This window comes from Chrysemys picta, chromosome 11 (genome assembly GCF_011386835.1).
Source record: "Chrysemys picta bellii isolate R12L10 chromosome 11, ASM1138683v2, whole genome shotgun sequence".
Lineage (NCBI taxonomy): Eukaryota > Metazoa > Chordata > Testudines > Emydidae > Chrysemys > Chrysemys picta.
Window position 1 is genome coordinate 20156149 of NC_088801.1, and position 23227 is coordinate 20179375.

Below are 23227 nucleotides of genomic sequence, written 5' to 3' on the forward strand. Positions count from 1 at the left end.
AGTACAAATAAGATTATTCTAGACAATTCTAGGCAACAATATAGCGAAAATTATTCTGGTTTTAAAAACAAAGTAAATATTGTTTAGGATTTTCTAACAAATGACACAATACATGAACTACGTTAAACTGACTTTAGTTAAATCAATTTAACTCTTAAGCTTTCTCAGTATTGATTTTTTTTTTTTAAGCTCAGTTACCCCTTATCTTTCTGTTTAACAAATTGTTTTGCTTGAGCATACCTGTTCTGTTTCTTTTCTTTTACCAGAAAGCCAAAGAGCATATCGATTTGTGCAAGGCAAGGATTGGGGTTTTAAAAAATTTATCCGAAGAGATTTTTTACTTGATGAAGCTAATGGTTTGTTACCAGATGACAAGCTTACATTATTTTGTGAGGTATGGGTTTTTAATTAATTAAGATAGCTTTTAAAAATCTAAGCAAAAAGATTCTATTTAATAAAATTATGCACTTTCTTGTAGATATGGTAAATCAGCAAGTTTAAAACCATAAATGTGAATATGGTGTGTTGAGTATTTTCTTCTTTGATATATATGTACTAAATACCAAAACGGGTGTGATCTTATTACAGTGAACCTATTGGACTTCTCTGAGTGACTAGGGAATGAGCTGTAGAGCGTCTTATACAAAAGGTGGTTGATGCATCCCATAGATGGAAACTCAATCTATTTAGAAGAACAATCAGACTCTTCTCCACTAGCTCAGGAATATATTTGGATCCTAGATTATTACAAAACAAGCTAAATGTCAAGAGGAAACAGTGCTACATTCGTAACTAGTATATTTTAGCAAGTTTCTCAAGTAGAATGGACATCAGTTCTTTAATGAATAGCTGTCTTAATTTTTCACCCAGTGGCAAGGTTCCTAGAGCAACTTCTGCTCATGAGAGGGAATTTAAAAACTGATATATTTAAATTCTTAAAATCGAACTACTGTAGGTATACTGCTCTGACTTATATTTTGGATTTTAGCCTGAAGATTAGTTGCATAACTTATTACCTTTATAACATTACAGTGTGAACAAATGTGCAGGTAACTTAAAGCAGAACAGAATAAATACCTGTATACTTAGTGCATATCATGGAGTTAATTTTAGCCTTATGGAGAAACATATGAGGAAATAAAATGTAAATCATAATAAATTATGCCTGTAACCTAAATGGTCTTACTAAAATCCAGTAAAACAGCTTATGACTTTTTAAAAATGGAACCCAGAGAAAACGGTTGTGATCTTAGTGCATCTGGTATTATATATACATTGGCAGGTTATCACTGCTGCCATGGACTGATTAGTGGCTTAGGGGGATGATAGATGCTTTAACTGCTAATAAGTTTGCTTTGATCTGCGTATTTACAGGAAATGTGTAAAATTGTCTTGGCAAGATTACAACTTAATTATATGTCATTATGCTGTGTAGGAAGAATAATTGAAATGTGGCCCCTGAGACTAGATGGTGCAAATATAGTGCATCTTATTTTCACTTAGACAGACAAGTTAAATGAGTTGCATGATGAATTTATTCTGAATACAATTATTTGGTTGATAAAAGCAAATGTAGCAAATACTTGATGGTTATGCAAGGATCCTCATGAGCTCTTTTTAAAACCTGCCCAGTATCAAATCATTTACACTAAACTAGCTTTACCTGATAGCGTTTATATTTGAAAATGACTTGCACTACATAATTTTAAAGATAAAATACATATATAATTTTGAACATAGGAGACTTATCTGTTCGATTAAGAAATAGGTTTTCCTAACCATAAATTCAAACATATTATTTAATCTCAAAACAAATATTTCTTCCCTATTAAAATTCTCCACATTTTCAAAATATAATTGGCTAATATTAAGTGTTAGAGATATTCTGCCTCTAAAGGCAGAAAGAAGCATCATATTTAGTAGTTTACAATAAATTTGTTAAAATAACTTCTGGCTTAACACTCAAGCAAAGGCTATGTAATTAAGGTTGAAATCCTGCTTAAACTGCACTTATTCCACTATTCAACTATTTTAGGCTGCTGTGTGAAAGACTTTACACTGTTTTGAGGCACTATGACAAAGGAACCCATCTACAAATGACAATTTTTTTCCAACTTTAATTCTGAATCCCTGTTTTTACATCACTTATACACAGGCCTGGAGACAGTTCCTTTTTTGGGAAGGAAGCCCCTGGCTGCAGGTAGATTAGCAGGGCTGCAGTCAAGGAAAGAAGTGGTTGGCACATCCCAGTGCTTCCTTCCCTGGCTGCAGCCCCGCACACCTGCCTCTACCTGGTGACCATACAGGAAGTAAGGGGCTGGGTAGCCCGCATCCCCTGCTGGAGTCTTGGTGCTGTGGCTGGGTGGGGAGGCTGTGGGCAGAGCAGCATTGGGGAGGGAGGCTGCAGTGCAGGTACTAAGGCTTTCCTCAGGAAGACAAGGGTGTTTTGGGGCCTGCAGAGCTGCATGGTTTCTCTCTCCACTGTTGCCCTCCCCACAGCCTCCACTCAAGCTCACAGGGACAAGAATATTGGATGGCTCAATGGGCCCTCATGCTCCCCTGTTGCTGCCTCCGACCGCACAGGGAGAGGTGACAGATCTGAGGAACTGTCCCAGTTTGAGATATCAATAGAATGGATTTTGGAACAAATTGATAAATTAAACAGTTATTAAGTCACGAGGTATTCCCACAAGAGTTCTGAAGGAGCTCAAGTATGAAACTGTAGAACTGCGAAGTGTGGTATGTAACCTATCGCTTAAATCAGCCTCTGTACCAAATTACTGGATGATAGCTAATGTAATTTCGATTTTTTTTATTTTTTTTTTAAAGGCTCTAGAGGCGATCCTGGCAAGTACAGGACAGTAAACATAACTTCTGTATCTGGCAAATTGGTTGAAACTATAGTAAAGAACAGAATTATCAGACACGTAGATAAACACAATATGTTGGGGAAGTGTCAACATGGCTTTGGTGAAGCATGATTTCCCTTTACACATCTGCAGCCAGAGAAGACATGTTCCCAGAACTTCCTTCCCTGGACCCCACAAACCTGTCTGCTTCTTATTAATAACTCCTGGATAATGACAACTTTTTTGCTGGCAACAAAGAGGTTACTAATACAGTAACTCCTCACTTAACGTTAAGTATCAGAGGGATAGCCATGTTAGTCTGGATCTGTAAAAAGTGACAGAGTCCTGTGGTACCTTGTAGACTAACAGACGTATTGGAGCATAAGCTTTCGTGGGTGAATACCCATGCATCCGACAAAGTGGGTATTCACCCACAAAAGCTTATGCTCCAATACGTCTGTTAGTCTATAAGATGCCACAGGACTCTTTGTCACTTAACGTTGTAGTTATGTTCCTGAAAAATGCGACTTTATGCAAAACGATGTTAAGCGAATCCAGTTTCCCCATAAGAATTAATGTAAATAGTGGGGGTTAGGTTCCAGGGAAATTTTTTTTGCCAGACAGAAGACATTGTATACATATACAGTATAAGTTTTTTAAACTATTTTAAACAAACAGTTTAATATTGTACCCAGCAATGAATGATTGTGAAGCTTGGTTGAGGTGGTGGAGTCAGAGGGTGGAATATTTCCCAGGGAATGCCTTGCTGCTAAATGATGAACTAGCACTCAGCTGTGCTCTCAAGGGTTAATATGCTGTTGTTAATGTAGCCTCACACTCTACAAGGCAGCATGGACTGAAGCAGGAGGGAGGAAACACAATAGATGCAGGGCAGTAGCTGCAAACATTTCCCTGCAAAAACTGAACATGGAGATGAGTCAATGCTATCCAGCTAGAGCACACCACTCCCTCCTCCTGAAAGCACATGCACGACTGCACAGGTGCTGACTTTCCAAAGTGCTGGTGTGGTGGGGGGGAGAATGCATGAGTGAGAGAGAGACATGCCCCTTTAACTACGCTTACCGCACTTCAAGTACGTTGCCCTTTTAAGCAGATTAGCCAGTTCAGACAGGAAGCAACAGCTTCCAGCAAGCTCCCTCCTTTCTGTCCCTGAGCCCTGTCCCCCTCCTCTGCTTTGTGGAGAGGGGGTACGGAGCGGGGGGCAGGAGCAGGGGGACATCCTGACATCAGCACCTCTCTTACCCCCACCCCTCCCATCCCAGCAAGCAGGAAGCTCCTGGCAGCAGCTCCAACGCAGAGGGCAGGGCAGGCGCAGCACGGCAGTGGGAGAGGGACAGCTGAACTGTCCCTTACAGGGAATTTAAGGGAGCTGATTGGGCGGGGGAGGAGGCTGCCAGCCCCCCATAGTTCTAATCCCCTTGAGGAGGGGCTGTTCTTCCAGAGAATCCTGCAAGCAGTGGACAAAGCAGGCAGCTGCCAAACGATGTTACAAGGGAGCATTGCGCAACTTTAAATGAGCATGTTCCCTAATTGATCAGCGACGTAACAACGAAACAAAACGTTAACCGGGACAACTTTAAGTGAGGAGTTACTGTAAGTGAATCTACTGTATGCACAGTTTGGAAAAAAAATGAGTAGCTACACCTAGCCCTGGTTTTCAGGGGGAATCACTGCACGGGGTTCCAGAACTCCAAGTCAGGGAGGGAGAACTTCACACACTTCTTCCTTCCATGCAGGCTGAAGGAGAATTACTCAGTCTGCCTCAGATTTAATGTAGAGTGCTGCACACAGGACTGTCTTTTGTAATATGCTGCCTAGTGTTCCTGTGACCAGCAGGATATGGTGATATGGTTATGATTTCAGTGACAGCAAAGACTGGAGTGCCAAACAACCAAGCAGAGTTATGCTCAGCTGCTTAACAAGCTGAGTCACCACTGACAAGTAGCAGGATGGATAAAGAGCATGATTTTTAATCAATTTTCAATTTCAATTTATTTTTAAGTTTAACCTTTTTTATTTACATGTTGCTAGTTCTTTACTTTTTTCCCATTTTATACTCTTAAAGTACTAATGTAGATGTATTTATTTCTTATTTATAGAATTTTTAATTTTGTATAGATTTCTTTTCTCCTGAGAAGTTTAGAATTTTAATTGTGACTCTCTTGTGAAAGAGGCAAGTCCAGGGCCCCATTAACCTCCTACTGTGAGAACAGCAAAAACTCAAACAAAACAAATAGCCTGTGCTATATGTGCAACCAACACCATCCTCTGACACATTGACTCTCGCAAGTCAAGAAACTGAATTGCTTCATTGGGCCACACTCCTCTATCAGGATTGTAGTTTGAAGACAGGGAGACTTGTGCCAGTGAGTCATGTAGGTGCTTTTGAAAATCTTAGTCTGAGGTGCCTAAATACAGGTTTAGGAGAGAGAGAATCTTAAAACAACTAAATAAATAAAATCCTGGCCTGTACATCTAAAAAAGGTCATAGTGACTTTATTTACATATTGAAAGTCTAAATAACTTTTCATTGTTAACATTGGCGCAACTTTGTTTTGAAATGACACAGATTTTATCGAGTTCAATAAAAATGCAAATATTTGTGTATTCTTAATTGTAAACTAGCATAGGCCCACTGAAGTCAATGGGATTATTCCTGTGAGTAATTTTATGTACCTTTTGAAGCGTTTACAGGATTATGGCCTTAATTTTCAATATTACAGGATATTCTACCAGAAATAGAAAATATTCTGTTCAGGATATTTTCAGTATTTTGTTTTTTGCCTATGCTGGTTTTGTAAAATTTAAATAGGAAATTCTACCTTCAGTGGCATTAAAAAAAAAAAAAGTTTAATTCATATAAATTTATGGTTGCTAATAATAAAGTTGGGAGGTATTGCCAAAATGGAGGAGGACCGGAATATCATACAGGAAGATCTGAATGACCTTGAAAAGTAGAGTGATAGAAATGGGATGAGATTGAATAGTGCAAAGTGCGAGGTCATGCACTTAGGTACTAACAACAAGAATTTTTACTATAAGCTGGGGATTTATCAGTTGGAAGCGGCAGAGAGGAGAAATACCTAGGTATATTGGTTGATTACAGGATAACTATGAGCCACCAATGCGATGCAGCCGTGAAAAATCCTAATGCAATCTTAGGATGCATCCGGCGAGGTATTTCCAGTAGAGAGAGAGAAGTGTTAGTACCATTATACAAGGCACTGGTAACACCTCATCTGGAATAGTGTGTGCAGTTCTGGTCTCCCATGTTACAAGATTGGCAGAGATCCTAGGGTTATTTTTGCCTTCCTCTACAGCAGTGTTTCTCAACCTGGGGGGGCGGGTCACAGGATGGGTTTAGGGGGTCACAAGTGCAGGGCTGGCATTAGGGGGTGGCAAGCAGGGATTCACGCCACAGGGGCCCCCTTGAAACTAAGTCACATGCTTCAGCCCCAGACGGTGAGGCTCAAGTCAAAGCCTGAGCCGGGGCACAAGCCCACGCCCTGCAACCCAGGGCTGAGGCATGTAACTTAGCTTCGCAGGGCCTGCTTTGGCCTGGGCAAATGACCTGCTTGCCACCCTCTCATGCCAGTCCTGAGTATTATTCATAATTTACTTAATGATATTTAGGGAGGGGGGTTGCAGTTTTTTCAAGTGTTAGTGTGGGATGGAGGTGGCACAATTTTTTGAGTCCAAAGGGGGGGGGGGGGGCGGTTGCCAGCACAAAACATTTGAGAAACACTTCTCTGTAGCATAGGGAATGGATCACTTGCAGGTTTAAACTACAGTAGAACCTCAGCATTACAAACACCAGTCACCGAACTGACCGGTCAACCACACACCTCATTTGGAACTGGAAGTACGCAATCAGGCAGCAACAGAGCTGCTCCCCGCCCCCCAACACACACACACACACACACACACACACACACACACACACACACGCAATATAGTACTGTCTTTAAAAGTAAACCACAAAAAAAAAAGGGAGGGGGGAGTTTAATAAAAAAAGATTTGACAAGATAAGGAAACTGTTTCTGTGCTTGTTTCATTTAAATTAAGATGGTTAAAAGCAGCATATTTCTTCTGCATAATAGTTTCAAAGCTGTATTAAGTCGGCGTTCAGTTGGAAACTTATGAAAGAACAACCATAACGTTTTGTTCAGAGTTATGAACAGCCTCCATTCCCTACATGCTCAAAACTTTGAGGTTCTACTGTAGTGTAAAATGGTTGAATCTCTGTAACTTGAAGTCTTTAAATCATGATTTGAGGATTTCAGTAATTCAGCCAGAGGTTATGGGTCTGTGACAAGAATGGATGGGTGAGTTCTGTGGCCTCAATGTGCAGGAGGTCAGACTAGATGATCATGATGATACCTTCTGGCTTTAAACTTATTATTCTTATATACTCATAAAGAAGGGACTAAGGAAAAAGGGACTAGAGGATGGAAGAGTGGGAGAAGACCAAGATAAACCTCACATAAGAAATGAGTTGCGTAGTGGGGATGGTGTGATTGTTGGTGAAAGGGAGAAAGGCTAAGAAATAGATGAAAGACTGCTTGGGATTATGTGGACTGTTACTGGATTGCACCATTTATGTGCAGATTAGCTGTGGCCCTTCACTTTGTTGCATGTTGCCATTGGTGGTCCTTTCAGTACTAATAAAGTACTCCATGTGCTGTGTTTTCACTAGGAAAATGTGTGTGTGGCAAATTTCTGCCCTGAAAAGTTTTTAATGGTTAAGTCATAAACTCGTGATAATAAGGATTTATATGGGGGTGGGGAAAGAAACATAGTTCAGGGTTGTTTTAAAACAGCCATAGAAAAAATGCCTATGTAACAGGCATCCAAAACCTGATACTAATCATTATGGCTATAGCAGAGATTATGAAACTTAGCTTTTGGAGTCAGTATGTAATATTTAAGTAGCTAATTCATTATCCCTTACTGTAATAAAATGTGTAGCCTAACATGTTAAAATCGTGTAGATGAAAAAATTATATAATATCCTGTTAACTTAAGCTAACATCATAAACTTTTTCTGGATCGTGATCTAGATCACCTAGGTACTTGTATGGCCTTTCTTATCATAATATCAGAGTATCACCATCTTTAATGTTTTTATCATCTCAACATCCCTATGAGATAGGAAAGTACTATTGTACCCCATTTTACAGAGGGGGAAATGAAGCAGAGGGACATGCTTAGGTCTTGAATACCTACAGAGCCATGGCTGGCATGCCTGTATGGACAGAGCCCCCTTGTGTAGCATAGCTACATCACCTTCCTGAATGACTTTAGCTATGCCAACAGAAACACACTTCTGCTAGTATAGTTGCATCTACAGTGAGGGTGACCACCTCACAGGGTCCTTAGAGCCTGGGCTGCAGCCCAACCCAAAGTGTCTGCTCTGGAATTAAACAGTCCCTATAGCCTGATCCCTGCGAGCCAGAGTCAGCTGACATGGGCCAGCTGCAGGTTTTTAGTTGCGGTGTAGACATACCCTGAAAACACATCAGAAGAACTCCACTACCATCTTCCCATTCCTTCCCAAAGACGACGACAACCAGCAAAATACAGGGAGAAAAGTCAAGAACCACTTCAGATGCACATCTTTCACAATCTTCTTGGTTTAATTTAATTTAAAACCAAATTTCATATCTTAGACACAAACATTTGAGTTTACATGGTGCCTCGATGCTACATTATAGACTCATTTTTTTTCTAGAAGAACCACTTTTAAACTTTTTAAGAGGAAAGTGTCCACATTTAATTTGTGCCCCAGTGGGCAAAGGCAAAGTGAATAAATGAAGGGGCTTTATTTTACTGGTACCTAGTTCATTTGCTTTATCAGTCTACCATTTTAAATAAAGTTGTATAAGTTCATTTTGACTAATTGGGGTAATTTACTGATAAGAACTACCCACGATCACTCTTATGAAACTCTGCTTTTTCTCTACTCACATAATCAGTTTGGATTCAGTAAAGGGAGAGCCTTTAAGTGTTGTTGGTTTACGAATATGTGTTCTGTTTCTCAGGTGTGTGAAGGGTCTTATATTTTGTTGATTTGTTTCTGAAATAGCAATAATTTTTAATTAGAGATTCCATTTCTCTCCCAAGCATAGTGCCTGCCTTTGATTTAATCTCTGGCCTTTTTATCATGCTGTTTGTTGGCATCATGCTCTTGATTTTTGTCTTGGTCAGATAACTATGCTAAATGAACAAATGTTTGTATCCTTGAAAAGAAAAAGCTTATTTCTCTTACACTTCTTAAAAGGTTTGTTTCTTTGGCTCTAGTATTGTTTCATAAAACCTAGACACTCTGAAATGTAGTCTTTCCCACTATTGCATTTTGACTGGTTTAGGGTTGTGGGTGAGAGACAGAAGCACCAAACGTATTTTTGCTTTGTCTAAGAATGACTCAAGTTATAGTGTAGGTGCTTATAATTTAATGATTCAGTTATGAAGGAGTTTCTGTCTTACTGTGATTTTCTGTTAGGTAAGCGTGGTCCAAGACTCAGTAAATATATCAGGACAGTCTAATACAAACACTTTGAAGGTACCTGAATGTCGACTAGCAGAAGATTTAGGGAATCTCTGGGAAACCACAAGATTTACAGATTGCAGTTTTTATGTAGGAGGACAAGAATTCAAAGCTCATAAGTCTGTCCTTGCAGGTACTTTTTTACTTTTGTATTGTAACATTTTTGTTTTATTAAATAAAAATGTTAAAATCCGGCTATTTAATTGTATTTAATGCTTAATTCTTTTGCTACAGCTCGTTCACCAGTTTTTAATGCAATGTTTGAACATGAAATGGAGGAAAGCAAAAAGGTAAGCGTGACTGAAAGTTTAAGGTGCTACTCTCGTTCTGATTCCAAAGAAAAGGAGAAACTTACAGAAAACTCAATTGTACTTCATGGATTGATAAAGATAAAAGTGAGTGCTTAACATGGCAAAGTTATGTCAATCAGATTAATATCTCAAGGTGTCATTGAATTGACGCCACCCTATGTCAGTAACTCAAGCTATCTTGAGCCACATTACGAAATTACACTTGAGCAGCTCTGTCCATGCTGGTGCTGCACTCATCTTTGTGTGACCCTAAGACTTTTGAGGCGTATCCCCTGGTTCTTTGTGCTGCAGTAAGATGAGCCACTCAGATTTTCACAATTCATTGGGAAAACTCAGTCTGTCGTTTCTGAGCACAAAAGGAGAATTGTGGTAAAATACTGCAGAACTAGTGGCATTCAAGTGGAGCTACACCACCTCCACACTAGCGTAGTTGTATTAGCAGCTGGCAAGTTGCACGCCCGTCAGCTGTAGCCTGTACCACTTATGAGCCAGCCAACTAGAGTGAAAAGCTCCACTGCACTTGAGTTAAGGGATTTTATGTGTACATTACTAGAGTTAGGGTTAGAGTTGTAACTCAAATTAACTTCGCAGTGAAACCTTGAGAGAGACTGAGATCCTTCTCTTCAACCACAGATTCCACAAACACTTCACGCATACAACTGGTCTACAGGGTTAGTAGTTTAATCAGTCCAGACTGCTTCGTGCTCTTTATATCTCCTGTAGTGAGGAGCCATCTACCTATATAGTGGAAAAGAATACTTCAAATTCTAGCAATTTCTCCAATACCATAGAATTGGGGAGCTAGTGCAGAATAGGTAACTGTACTGCTTGCTCTGACTGGGTTTGGACTAGCTTTGCAAGCACCGGTTCTGAAAGCATTGAGGTAAATCAGTGCCACTTCATGCAAACTGGACCCATTCTCCTCTTGGTTAGTGAAAGCTAGCTCTCAGTGGTTGGGGCCACTGCGTGAATGTCATCGCCTCCTTAAGAGAGAGAGGGCAACCTAACAAATTTTGAAAATCTAGGAAGGACATACATTCTCAAGAAACAATCACATGCTAGTTATCCCAAAATCTCTTAATCTCTCCTCCTTGGGCATGGTGATCATGTAGATAATGGCTAAACTATTCCAGTTGTACCTTAGCTGTAACATCATCTTGGAGCCCTTCTAGTCCCTATTAGATCTGGAGATGACACTCATCTGAATTGTTCTAGACCTGAACCTGTGTATTCCATAGTTCTGCAGCTATAGAACTTGCCATGGATTTCAGCCCTTGGTTCTCTTTCTAGCCTTTATAACATTGAAAATATGAACAAAGCCTAAAACGATGCAGTATTTTCTTCCTGGGTTTGCAGACTACCCTTCATCACAATTAGTGACCTATGAACTCAATGATTTCATGGCCCAAAATTTTGTATCTTTCCAAGATGACATGGAATTCCACATTTTGCTGCATTCAGGTGCCTGAAAGGCTTTTTTTCTGTCTCTCTGTTGGGACTTCCTGCAGCTCTCCAGTTTTCACCATGGGAGGGTGTTAATTGGATTACAGGGCATGCTCTCTAGCCTGTTCCATGTAGCTAGGCAGCAGCAAGATAGACTTGCAGCCAAGGAGCATAGCGAACCCTAAATGTAGACTGGGCAGCTGGACTGTCTGGCGAATACCACAGCAGCTCAAGCCTGTTGACTTCAAAAACCGAGCTGGTGTAGTTGGTTGCAAGCTTCCTTCTTCCTTAGCATACATGGGAAGTAAGATTTTGAGGCAGGCCACCTGGATAACAAAGTGAAAGCCCCTGGATCACCTGCAGAACCTAGCAAAAAAATAAAAATAAAACCATAGTTGAATATCACTAACTAATTTTAATGTTCATGAGGATTTTCAACTAAACCATCATTGGGTGTGTTTGGTGAGTGAGAAATGGAATATGACGTGCATTTTATGAAGATACGAGTTACATTCTGTGGCAATATTAGGGTGGCTTGCAACAGAATTTTGTCCCATTGAGCCTTGGTGAACATGAGTCTGTGTGATTATAGGGCTATGCACAGCTCAAACATATATGCGTATGTATTAACTCTGTTCTTAACAGTGTGCTGCTAAGAGCTTGCATGGTGCAGCAGCAGTAGGTGGAATTTCATTAATGTGGATTCATGCTTTACTCTTGGTTAGATCGCAAAGGATTTTTAATGGGCAATTCACACTTTCACTGAAAGTTCTCACCTGGAGTCCTGCAGGGTACAATGATGTTTCCTCTTGTAAGTGAATCCCACATGTGAGGAGGACCCTGTACTAAAAACTACAGCTGCTTCAAAATGCATAATGGCCTTTCCAATTCTGTATCCATTTCAAGATCCTGGTCCTTGACTTTTTACAGCCTGTGCCTCAATACCCTATGCTACTGCAACAGCTGTATTTAGGGATGCTGATGAAATTCAGGTTCTAACTTGCAAAGACCAGGGCCAGGCGTTTCTTAATGGAGGGCCCTAAACTGTGTGATTCAGGTGAGGTACAAATACAATCTTTGCCAGGCCTCCTTTAAGAATCACTTGCAGAACAAATTGGCCCTATTAAACGGAAAAAATTAAGGCTCACTCTTCTCTTTGCTGCTGGCTAACTTTTTGCTCTCTCCAATACTTGTAATCTCTGCGGTTCAAAGGAATGTTGATGGATTTAAATCCAGGCCAGGATGTATTTTTAAAAACTCCATAGACCATATTTAGGATTCTCTGTATATACTTTTGCACTGCAGATTCCATACAAATCCAGCCACATCTGAAAGGTTCTGTGATGTCCGTCTGACTAACTGATAAAGCTGCTGGCAAAAGAGGAGCTTGACTATAGGTCTATAGTTGAATCTAGAAGTGCCAACTTAACCTTGTAAGGTTCTATATGATGGATATGAAATAAAAACTTGTAGTATGCAAACCAGGTGATCTTAAATTTTTACTCCAAAATTTATAGATGTTATGGTTTTCCTTTTTTTTGTTTTTATTCAACAGAATCGTGTAGAAATAAATGATGTAGACCCTGAGGTTTTTAAAGAAATGATGAGATTCATTTACACAGGGAAAGCACCAAACCTTGACAAAATGGCTGACAACTTGTTGGCAGCTGCAGACAAAGTAAGTAATTAACTCTTAAAGTCGTCAGAATTGTTGTTTTAGAAATCCCTGTTCTAAACATGTATATTTTGAGTTGTTTAAATACTACCACAATTGATGTCTAAGAAAAATAAACAGATGCACCAACAGATATAAGAAATAGATTGACTTGGAGGGAGGGAGACAGTTTTTTGAATGGTGGGAAGATTAGAAATATATAAAACCTTCCATGGCTGCTAGGAGTATGTACTACCAAGATTTTCCCAAGAAATTGGGGGAACATTAAATATCCTTAGAAAATCAGTATTGACAAAATGTGTCCTTGATCTTTGTATTATGAGCCAAGATAAATAACAGGGCTTTAATGACTACCTTCTCTAAACCATTACTACCTCCTTAACTTTGTCATCTTTCTGTCTTATTACCCTAAATAATTCTAATCTGTCCTTGTACTTAATTCTTGCCTTTAAATATTTACCCTTTAAGCCTTTATTTTCACTGTTCCTCTGAAATGTTCCTTCTTCTGTTCTGCCCTTCTTAAAATGGGGGACTTAAACAACAACACAGTATTCAAGGTGTTGGCATACCACTTCATATTTTAACATACTATTCCAAAATCTTTTAAAAATACTGTACAAATGTAATATCTTCTTTGCTCTGTCCACTGCTGTTGCACATTGAGCTGAAATGTCATCTAGCTGTCCACTATGAAGTTTTAGTTGTTTTCTTCTAAGTGGGTATAGCTAATTAAAAAGCCAGCCATATGTGAACTGTTCGCTTTGTTCCTTTCAAGGTGCATTACCTTAGACTTGTCTACATTTTATATGTTGTCATGCCCAATAATATAGCTCTGTTACCAGGTCCTTCACCATCTGTTTGGTTGACTTTGCATAAACACTCCTACTAGGTTAGAGAAGCAGATTTTTTCTTATATGGAATCTGTACTGGTTTGTTTATTATATTATACTAATCTGAAATTATATCTTGAAGTAATTTTCCTAGTACTGAAGTAAGGTTTGTGGCTCCCATGATCAACCCTAGCACCTTCTTTAACATACATACAGCACTGACTTGGCTAAATTTGTCAAAAACTTAATTCTTAAATTCCTTCTGAACTATTGGATTAGTGCTCTCCAGGCTTTGATGTAGTAGTTTAGGTCTCTTCTCATACCTCTCTCTGACAGTGCCTCATCTTCAAGATCTCATTGAGTTTGAGACAGATGTTAAAGGCACTCAAGAGTGGAGAGAACTGGAAAAGTAGTGTTTCTGTATGAATGAAGACTTTTATCGAAGGCATGATTGCTAAATACAGAGAATGTAATAACTAGAACTGCCAAAGGCTCCTTGCTCTGCCTTTCTCGTGAATGAAAAATAATAGTCTGAAAAAATAGTTCTGCAGTGTTACAAAAGCAACTCTATTAAACTTCTATCTTGTCTGCTAGGGATGGCTTTATCATAACTGGCTTTTATTTATATAATCCAAATAGAAGCACCCTAGAGAACAGTACAACAATACATCTCAAATAAAAATAATGTGGTCTGAGAATAGAAAAATTTGGCTAAGAAATAAAGCAGTGGAGTTTTCCTTTGTCTTGTTCAGATAAATATTAATATAAATAAAATGCAAATAAAAAGTAACACATACATGTGGCAGCATCAATATTTTGTGCAGCGATTTTTTCTAAATTTGTCATGGAGACTTTGGAATTACTTATACAAATAATGGATTCTAAAGTAACGAACTCTACAGAAAAAAGATCTGGGCGGTGTTATGTACAGCTTAATGAACACCTGCTCAGTGTGCAGCAGTGGTCAAAAAGTAAACTGTTAAGCTGTATACGATACCAAAGAGAATACACAAAATGATTCCTTTACATATCAATAGCATACCTTTACCTAGATTGCTGGGTTCAGTTCTGGTCACCCTATCTCAAGAATATAGCAGATATGTGAGAGGTACAGAAATGGGAAAACTAAATGATGTGAGGCATGGAAAAAATTCTGTATTATGCGACTCAAGTTAAGGGCAGATTGTGATCTTTATTTGCATAGTACCTATAACAATTTATCCCTGAAAGAAATGGTTGGGGTTATTATAAAGGTATACAAAAAAGAAAGCTTTCGATGGGGAAATTAGGTACTCCTTATTCGCCCTTTACTTTGTACAAGAATTATTGAACATTTAATAAAATACAACAAATTTATAACTGACCAGGGCTTTTTTTGGACTCATGTATACCTTTGGGAACTTATTGCCACAGTATACCATTGAGGTAAGAGGTCAGGAGGAGTTTAAAAGATGTATATGTCTAATAATGCAATTATGGATGTTCTGTCTTGGGAATAAGCAAATCACTGGCAGGGCTTAGGAAGAACCTTCCCCTCCAGTGGAATTTTACATAATTTTCCTCTGAGGTTTCTTGCACTTTAATCTGAAATTTCTGGGACTGGACACTGTCAAATATTTTACTGGATTATTGAGCCAGTGGTCTGATCTGATATTCCAGTTCCTATAATCTTAATATTTAAATAATATTAATAATATTTATGGCTTCTCTTTAGCTTTTCTTCATGTTAGTACAGTGGGAAGGATGGAGTAAATGAATTTTAAGTTAGCAGTTAATTCTCCTGTGAGGTTTCAAAGTAGCAGCCGTGTTAGTCTGTATCAGCAAAAAGAATGTTTTTGAAGCTTTTCTGTTGCAAAATTGCCACCTTAACTTATGTCAGTGAGTGATTAGAGAGGTTGAAGTGTTCTTCTACTGGTTTTTGAATGTTATGATTCCTGATGTCAGATTTGTGTCCGTTTATTCTTTTGCGTAGAGACTGTCCGGTTTGGCCAATGTACACGATCCATTGTCTACAGCCAAGTTCTAAGATACAACCACATTTGTTCCAATCCCTCAGACAGAGACAAACACCTACAAGATCTCTATCAAGCATTCTTAAAACTACAGTACCCACCTGCTGAAGTGAAAAAACAGATTGACAGAGCCAGACGAGTACCCAGAAGTCAGCTACTACAGGACAGGTCCAACAAAGAAAATAACAGAACGCCGCTAGCCGTCACTTTCAGCCCCCAACTAAAACCTCTCCAGCGCATCATCAAAGATCTACAACCTATCCTGAAAGATGATCCCTCACTCTCACAGATCTTGGGAGACGGACCTGTCCTCGCTTACAGACAGCCCCCCAACCTGAAGCAAATACTCACTAGCAACCACACACCATACAACAAAAACACTAACCCAGGAACCTATCCTTGCAACAAACCCCGCTGCCAACTCTGTCCACATATCTATTCAAGTGACACCCTCATAGGACTTAATCACATCAGCCACGCCATCAGGGGCTCGTTCACCTGCACATCTACCGATGTGATATATACCATCATGTGCCAGCAATGCCCCTCTGCCATGTACATTGGCCAAACCGGACAGTCTCTACGCAAAAGAATAAACGGACACAAATCGGACATCAGGAATCATAACATTCAAAAACCAGTAGGAGAACACTTCAGCCTCTCTAATCACTCAGACACAGATGTTAAGGTGGCAATTTTGCAACAGAAAAGCTTCAGAAACAGACTCCAACGAGAAGCTGCTGAACTTGAATTAATATGCAAACTAGATACCATTAACTTAGGTTTGAACAGAGACTGGGAATGGCTCGGCCATTAAACTAATTGAATCTATTTCCCCATGTTAAAGTATCCTCACACCTTTGTGTCAACTGTCCGAAATGGGCCATCTTGATTATCACTTCAAAAGTTTTTCTCCCCTGCTGATAATAGCTTCTCTTAATTAATTAGCCTCTTACAGTTGGTATGGGTACTTCCACCTTTTCATGTTCTCTGTATGTGTAAATATCTTCTTAGTGTCTGTTCCATTCTATGCATCCGATGAAGTGGGCTGTAGCCCACGAAAGCTTATGCTCAAATAAATTTGTTCGTCTCTAAGATGCCACAAGAACTCCTGTTCTTTCTCCTGTGAGGGACACTAGTCAATCATCAGGAATGGTGCTAAGCACTTCACAGGATTGGGGCAAATTGTTTTTTAGATTTGTTATACTTTACAGATTACAGCAGAAAGAATAAGTGTGAAGAATGATTAGTATAGTTTTTTCTTTCATTAGTATGCACTGGAACGGCTGAAGGTCATGTGTGAAGAGGCACTCTGTAGTAACCTCTCAGTAGAAAACGTTGCTGACATTCTTATCCTCGCAGATTTGCACAGCGCAGAACAGTTGAAAGCACAAGCAATAGATTTTATTAACAGGCAAGTAATGTTCCTTTATTACACCTGGAATAATGCCTTAAATATCTGTACTTAAATATCCCTTCCTTCTAAATGTTTTTGTATAACTTCCCCTGTCATAGGTGCAGTGTTCTTAGACAACTTGGGTGTAAAGATGGGAAAAACTGGAATAGCAAGTAAGTAAAATGATTCACAGAGTTTAAAGTTACCTTTTCCTACACAGGAGTACATCCCAAATTACCCACTAGTACAAGAGAGCCAGACTCTGCTTTGACTGCCAGGGGAGTAAAGACGAACCCACTATAGTCTGTTCAGCAGTGGAGGGCGTCCTTTGTAAACATCAATGCCACCTTCATTCTCACATGATTGAGATAATTGCTGATTGCAAGTGAAGTAAAGCTGCTGCATCAGTAGCCTTGCTTTCTGGGAGATACTTCCCCACAGTTCTTCCCCCACTTTACTTTCCCTTCCACAAAGAAAAAGAGGTGAGGCTAGTCTGTCCTCTGCCAGAAGATAACAGCAGCCAACATTAGCTTTTACTCACTCACTTCGGTTCAGTTTGCTGCTGTGGGGAGCAATGAGAGAGCAGCAGCAAACTGTGCAAACGCATCTTTTCCTCCCTTTATATATAGGCCTGCCAAGTTTCTCTTTGTGCCCATGGAGGCTGCAGCAAAGTAAGAGGCCCTAGGTGGGGGGAGTGGGGCTGCTATTTTGTATTATGACAGTGTACAAAGGCCCCAGCCAGGATCAGGACTCTCTTGTATTAGGCACTCTGCAAATACACAGGCAGACATAATGAGTTCTCATGAAAGAAGAGGCAACAAATAAGTGAGATAAGCAGTAGGGGGAGGGAGAAATAAGGTGACAAACATATTTCCAGTGCTGGGCATCCGTATAAGAACCTAGATCGATAAGGTCACACAGTTAACTAGGTTAGCTAGGTTAACATAGTTTGACTGTTCCAAATCATTTAGAAAGGTAACTTTAAAAACAAAGATATAAAAATCAGCTATCCTCTGCTGCTGTACAACCTAGCTCTCTATGGTTGCCTGCTTTCCTGTAAGTATTGTAACTGAAGTGGGTCTTGAGGAGGGAGTTGGCCTGGCCTGTCAATTCTTGCCTTCTCCCAAAGCGTGCACAGGGGAGCTGGACCTTCTGAACAGTTTCTAAGGGTACCTTTCCTTTACTTGCCTGCAACAAAAGGTTTTTATATCCATATGTCCCTCAGGATACAGCGTGTACTGCCACAGTGTCAGTGAGTTCAATAGTGAAGAATTATAACTGGCATATAGGGTATGTTGATACTCTTAAATATTACCACAAAATTGGTGTATAGTCTCGGCTGAAGGCATGGCATAGATCATTTCATTCTGGGGAAAATTCCAATTGCAGAACAATGCTAAATATATTTCTTCCAGTTAATCTGTAATTTCACTGAAGTATAAGTGAATACAGTGTTGGTTACAAATAACATACAACTATAGTCAATTACAGTATTCCACATGTCAAATCATTCTAAGTATTTTCCTGATTCCGCTTTTATAGGATTCAGCATTATATGGACATAATACATTTTAACTGAGATTATTCTTAAACCTTTTGTTTTCAGCCAAGCAACAGACATAATGGAAACAGCAGGCTGGAAGTCCATGATCCACTCTCATCCTCACTTAGTGGCAGAGGCCTTTCGAGCGTTAGCATCTGCACAGTGTCCACAGTTTGGCATTCCACGCAAACGGCTAAAGCAGTCATGAAATCTTCCATGAACTTTAGAGAAACTGAAATGACTCTACTCCTCCATGTCCAGAGGTGTTTTCACAAACCATAACAAGAATTTTTGTTATCCTTGTCCACAGAACAGAAGCTGAAAAAGCCTATTGTTTGCTTTTCAGTTGGATAATTTATGGTTTAATCCTCAGCTTTAAATTAGACTGATTACTCTCTAATTCACTGAAAGGCCTTAAATTATCTTCAATGACTCTCTAGTCCATATAGTCTAATGTATCTTGATTTTTTTTTTTTATCGTGCCTTGTCTTTTTGACTAGGCTATGCAGGATTGCACTAGCTCCATAATGCAGTAAAGTTGATAACTGAAGATTAACTTTTGAAAGGGATCTTCCATTATTTAAAAAAAAAAAAAAATGAAGATTATAGTTTGGTTCTGTGCTAACTGGAAGGTTTCAACTAGACTCTCATTAAAAGCACTTGAACTGAAGGCACATAATGTGCCCCCAGTCCAAGTACAATGCATAGGGAGAACCAGTTTACTTACAGAGGATGCCAACAGGCTGTTAATGGCAATATATTGCTTTGAACATAATTTATTTTTCATTGTGGGGGCAAATATGCAATGGTTTGGCCCAAAAATGTATTTTCAATATAGTTTGTAATGCCTATTGTGTGTATGTCAAAGCTGTCCAACAAGCGTTTAAAAAGAAACACATAATAAACCTTTTGCCTGTGTTTCTTTATGGTCCATCGCTAGTTTACATTTAATGGAGAATAGGGTGAGAGGTAAAGATTTTTCTGTGAAGAGAGAATAGTATTGTATTTGAAAAAAAATTATTTATATCCCACATGTATGGTTACATAGAAAAGTAAAGGATGCATAGAATGACCAAATGTAAATTTAAGAAATGGGCCAAATGGATTCTGAATATGCACTTTTAATGCGTAACTTTTGTATGTTGTGTGGTACATATATATTTTGCTTTTGATGAATTAATGAGGTACAGGTAATTGTGGCGTAACTTTTTAAATACATTTTAAGATGCCCACAGCCACATGGGATTTAGTTTTGTTATTATGAACAAGAAAAGCATGTATTTGAAGACTTAATTGAACGTGAATATTGTAAACTCTCATGTTCTATGTTGAATATTTTCACATTTTTGAGAAGGGCATGTGAATGACAAAACAAAACTTTGGAAAGAGGGTCTGTTCTCCACTCAACATGTGTGCACAATTTCCATTCACACCAGTGGAAGTAACAGATGGTAGGAAGAATAGGTCCCTGAAATGTCAGATAGTATTTGCAAGCATAGACTTGCTTTTTCTAGCATTTCAGTTATTGTACTAGCATTGTGGATGGTATTGAAATTCTGCATAATGTGAAAAGGATGAAACATTTGTAAACTGCTTATCATGGGCCAGTTCTTTATTATATGAACCTTAGCTTTAATACCAACATTTTCAGTGTTTGATAGCTTTGTTTACAACTGGGGGGGAAAGCTGCAGTAGTGCACATTCTAAATGTTTCCTGAGTTATAACATTGAATTTACTGTAAGGGTAATAATATGCTATATCTGTTGTTTGGCAAGATTGCATTTAACAGTGGGAAATGGGAGGAGATCTCACTGTAATTTATAAACATATTAAGATAAAGACTTCAGTTTGCCTGTAGACTTACATGAAAAATGAAATTTAAGATTTACCTTCTGAAAAGATATCTCCTTCCTAATTTCTTTAAGAGTTCTCTGAATTAATCCTAATGACGTTTTAGGAGGGTAAAGTATATATGCTTTTATATTTTGTTACCAAGTAAACCTTTAGCATAGACCAACCAGAAATAAGTGCCCAGTCCAGTTTTTAAAAAAACAAACTTCCAAATGCTTGCACACACTGTGTTTGAACTAAATCTTTATGTGGCTTGAATATAAAATCAGAAGCATTCTTAGACAAGTGTCTGAACGGTACAGGGGGCATCTTACCGGACTCTATCTATGGAGCAATTTATCATTTATCAATTTTTCTTTAAATATTTACCTATATTAAGATTTTGTAAGCATTCTTCATGATAGGGTTTATAAGGATCCTTGTTCCCTCCAAAATAGTGACATTTTTGTTGCAGTGTGTATAACAAATTAGAACTAATATATTCGTACTCATCATGAACAAGCTTGCTGTTGAAACTTGCAGCTCTAATATACAAAGTGACTTGAATATTTAATACTGTAATTATGATTGTCCAGTTCAGCTTGTTCTAAATTACAACATACCGCTATCTAATGCGAAGCTTAAGGATTTTGTTCTGAAGATTTTTTTAAAGGCATAATAGCACACTTTGTACCAAAAAATGTCAAACACTGTGCTGTAAGAATATCTACATTTGTGGAAATGTCCATTTTTCCAGTAAGGCAGAGCACACCATACATTACAGTAATGGAAAATCATGACAATTGATCTGCTTATATTTGGTTTAATTTATGTATAATTTTAAGTTTTGTCAGCTCTTAAGAAAAAGGTAAAACAATTGCTGTATTCTTAAGTGTGCACTAATTATTCACCTCATTCTTGGTTGAACCACATGCAGTGTTCTCACTGGACCCAAATAAATAGCTGGTAAGAACAACTTTCTCCTTTAGATTCAGCCCCTTGTTTTTATTCCCCACATCTCAAGAGTGTGTCTTTTAAAAACACAGTGACCAGTTTTAAGTTCAACAGATGTAAAACTCTAGTATAAAAGTACCGTTTTTTGGGCCAACGTACAGAAATCCTGAAAATGTATTTAGTACATTTAAAGGATTTGGAGCACAAAGTGTGACGGTATCTTGTTTTGTCTTTCTAACACTACTGTCTTAAATAGACAATAGTTACCACTTCCAAACTTTTCTAGGGAGAACCCTGCATGTTTTGTGTGTGTGTGTGTGTGTGTGTGTAGCTGCGATTTTGTGTGGTAGTCTTTTTTTTTTTTTTTTTAACGACTTTCTAAAAATAAGCACTCAGTTCACTGTTGGAATGATGGTAGAGCTGATTACATCATTTTTCCATTTGGACTTTTTCTGGGGAGGTGTTTTGAATGGATGAAGTTTAAAAAAAATCCTTGTTTTATAGTCCATTTACTGCATTCTGAAGTATGAACACAGAGTGCCTTTTCTAGGATACCTTTGCAATGAATACAAGATTAATAGGATATTAAATCTTTAAAAAAGGTATTTTACAAGTTCTTAAGGAGAATGCTGTTTGGTACAAAAATAATTGGAGTTGAGGTAGATACAAGTTATGGAATATTGATTTGAACTCCACCATGTTTTGCTTGGTTCTTATTTGGTTCTTAAATTCAGATTACTGTCTGGATAATAAATACTATAACGTTTAGCAAGGTTTACAGACTTGTGTATTAGATAATGGTCTCCTGCAAAAAAATAATACTGGTTGTATGATTACAGTCTGATTTTTTTTGTTTGTTCTGTGATTTCTTAAATGTGGAAATTGCAAACACAAAGGAAGGTTTAAGTTATCTGGGGTGATTTGGGTCTTACACTTCAAGTATTTGATTCTCATAGTGATTTAAATATTTAGAGTGAAACTCACCACTGGGTGTAGAGACCGTGTAAGGCCTATGTACTGCTTACCCTCATAGAACAAGATCGTTGTTATAGAAGATACCAGAGTGCAAACTGAGATAGAACTAATAGCTATCAGAACTAACATTAAAATCTACACTTTACCCAAATTAAATATTCTTAATTTTAATTGACACTAAAATTGACTATTAACTTTTTTCTTAACTGGCATTGATCTCATGGTAGGTGTGTAGTTTATATTCTGTCTTAATTAGTCTCACAACTTAGCTTTTGTTTGCAATAAATGGACTTAGTTTGGAAAGGGAATTCATTTTTTTAAGTGTTTGCATTGGTAGGCTTCATCACTCTCTGTAACCTAGCTAATCCTGGGTTTTGAGACTTCAAAAAGAAGGCTTAAAATAAATGCGTCCTATTTTAGAAATGAAACTAATGAAATGATGTAGACCTGTTTTGAGGTGGAAATGATTAAGAGAATTCAGATATGTGAACACTTGCATCAAACCATCCAGCATTTTTATCAGCTGATGTTAATGGTGAAATACTTTTTGTATCTTGTTGCTGAAAATATTTTTTGCATTTCAGCACATCAAGTTACAATAAAGTTGTTACTTATACAGACTTCTTCTGTGCAACTTGTATTTTCTTTTGGATTTGAACTCACTGTAGTTACCTATGCCACTTCTCTTGAGATAAGAGTATATTAATACACAAATATACATAAGACAATTCAGAAATTTAAAATGGTGTAGAATGTTGTTGCCCCCATAAGTGGTGGCTCTTCCAGTAGAGAGCATATCGCAACCTTGTTCCACAATCTTCACTGGCTTTTGGTTAGTCC

The 23227-nt window shown here is 38.3% G+C and overlaps 1 protein-coding gene across 2 annotated transcripts in view; it reads left to right on the top strand.

Moving 5' to 3' along the window:
- Nucleotides 1–23008, top strand: part of SPOPL (speckle type BTB/POZ protein like) — a 64554-nt gene extending 41546 nt beyond the window's left edge. For both annotated transcript variants that reach the window (XM_005299662.4, XM_005299663.4), the window contains 7 exons: nt 267–394; nt 9373–9550; nt 9652–9707; nt 12727–12849; nt 16960–17102; nt 17204–17257; nt 18691–23008. In XM_005299662.4, coding sequence (XP_005299719.1) covers nt 267–394; nt 9373–9550; nt 9652–9707; nt 12727–12849; nt 16960–17102; nt 17204–17257; nt 18691–18835 — 827 coding nt within the window. In that variant the 3' untranslated portion in view covers nt 18836–23008. The remainder of the gene's footprint in view (nt 1–266; nt 395–9372; nt 9551–9651; nt 9708–12726; nt 12850–16959; nt 17103–17203; nt 17258–18690) is intronic.
- The last annotated feature ends 219 nt before the right edge of the window (nt 23009–23227 follow it).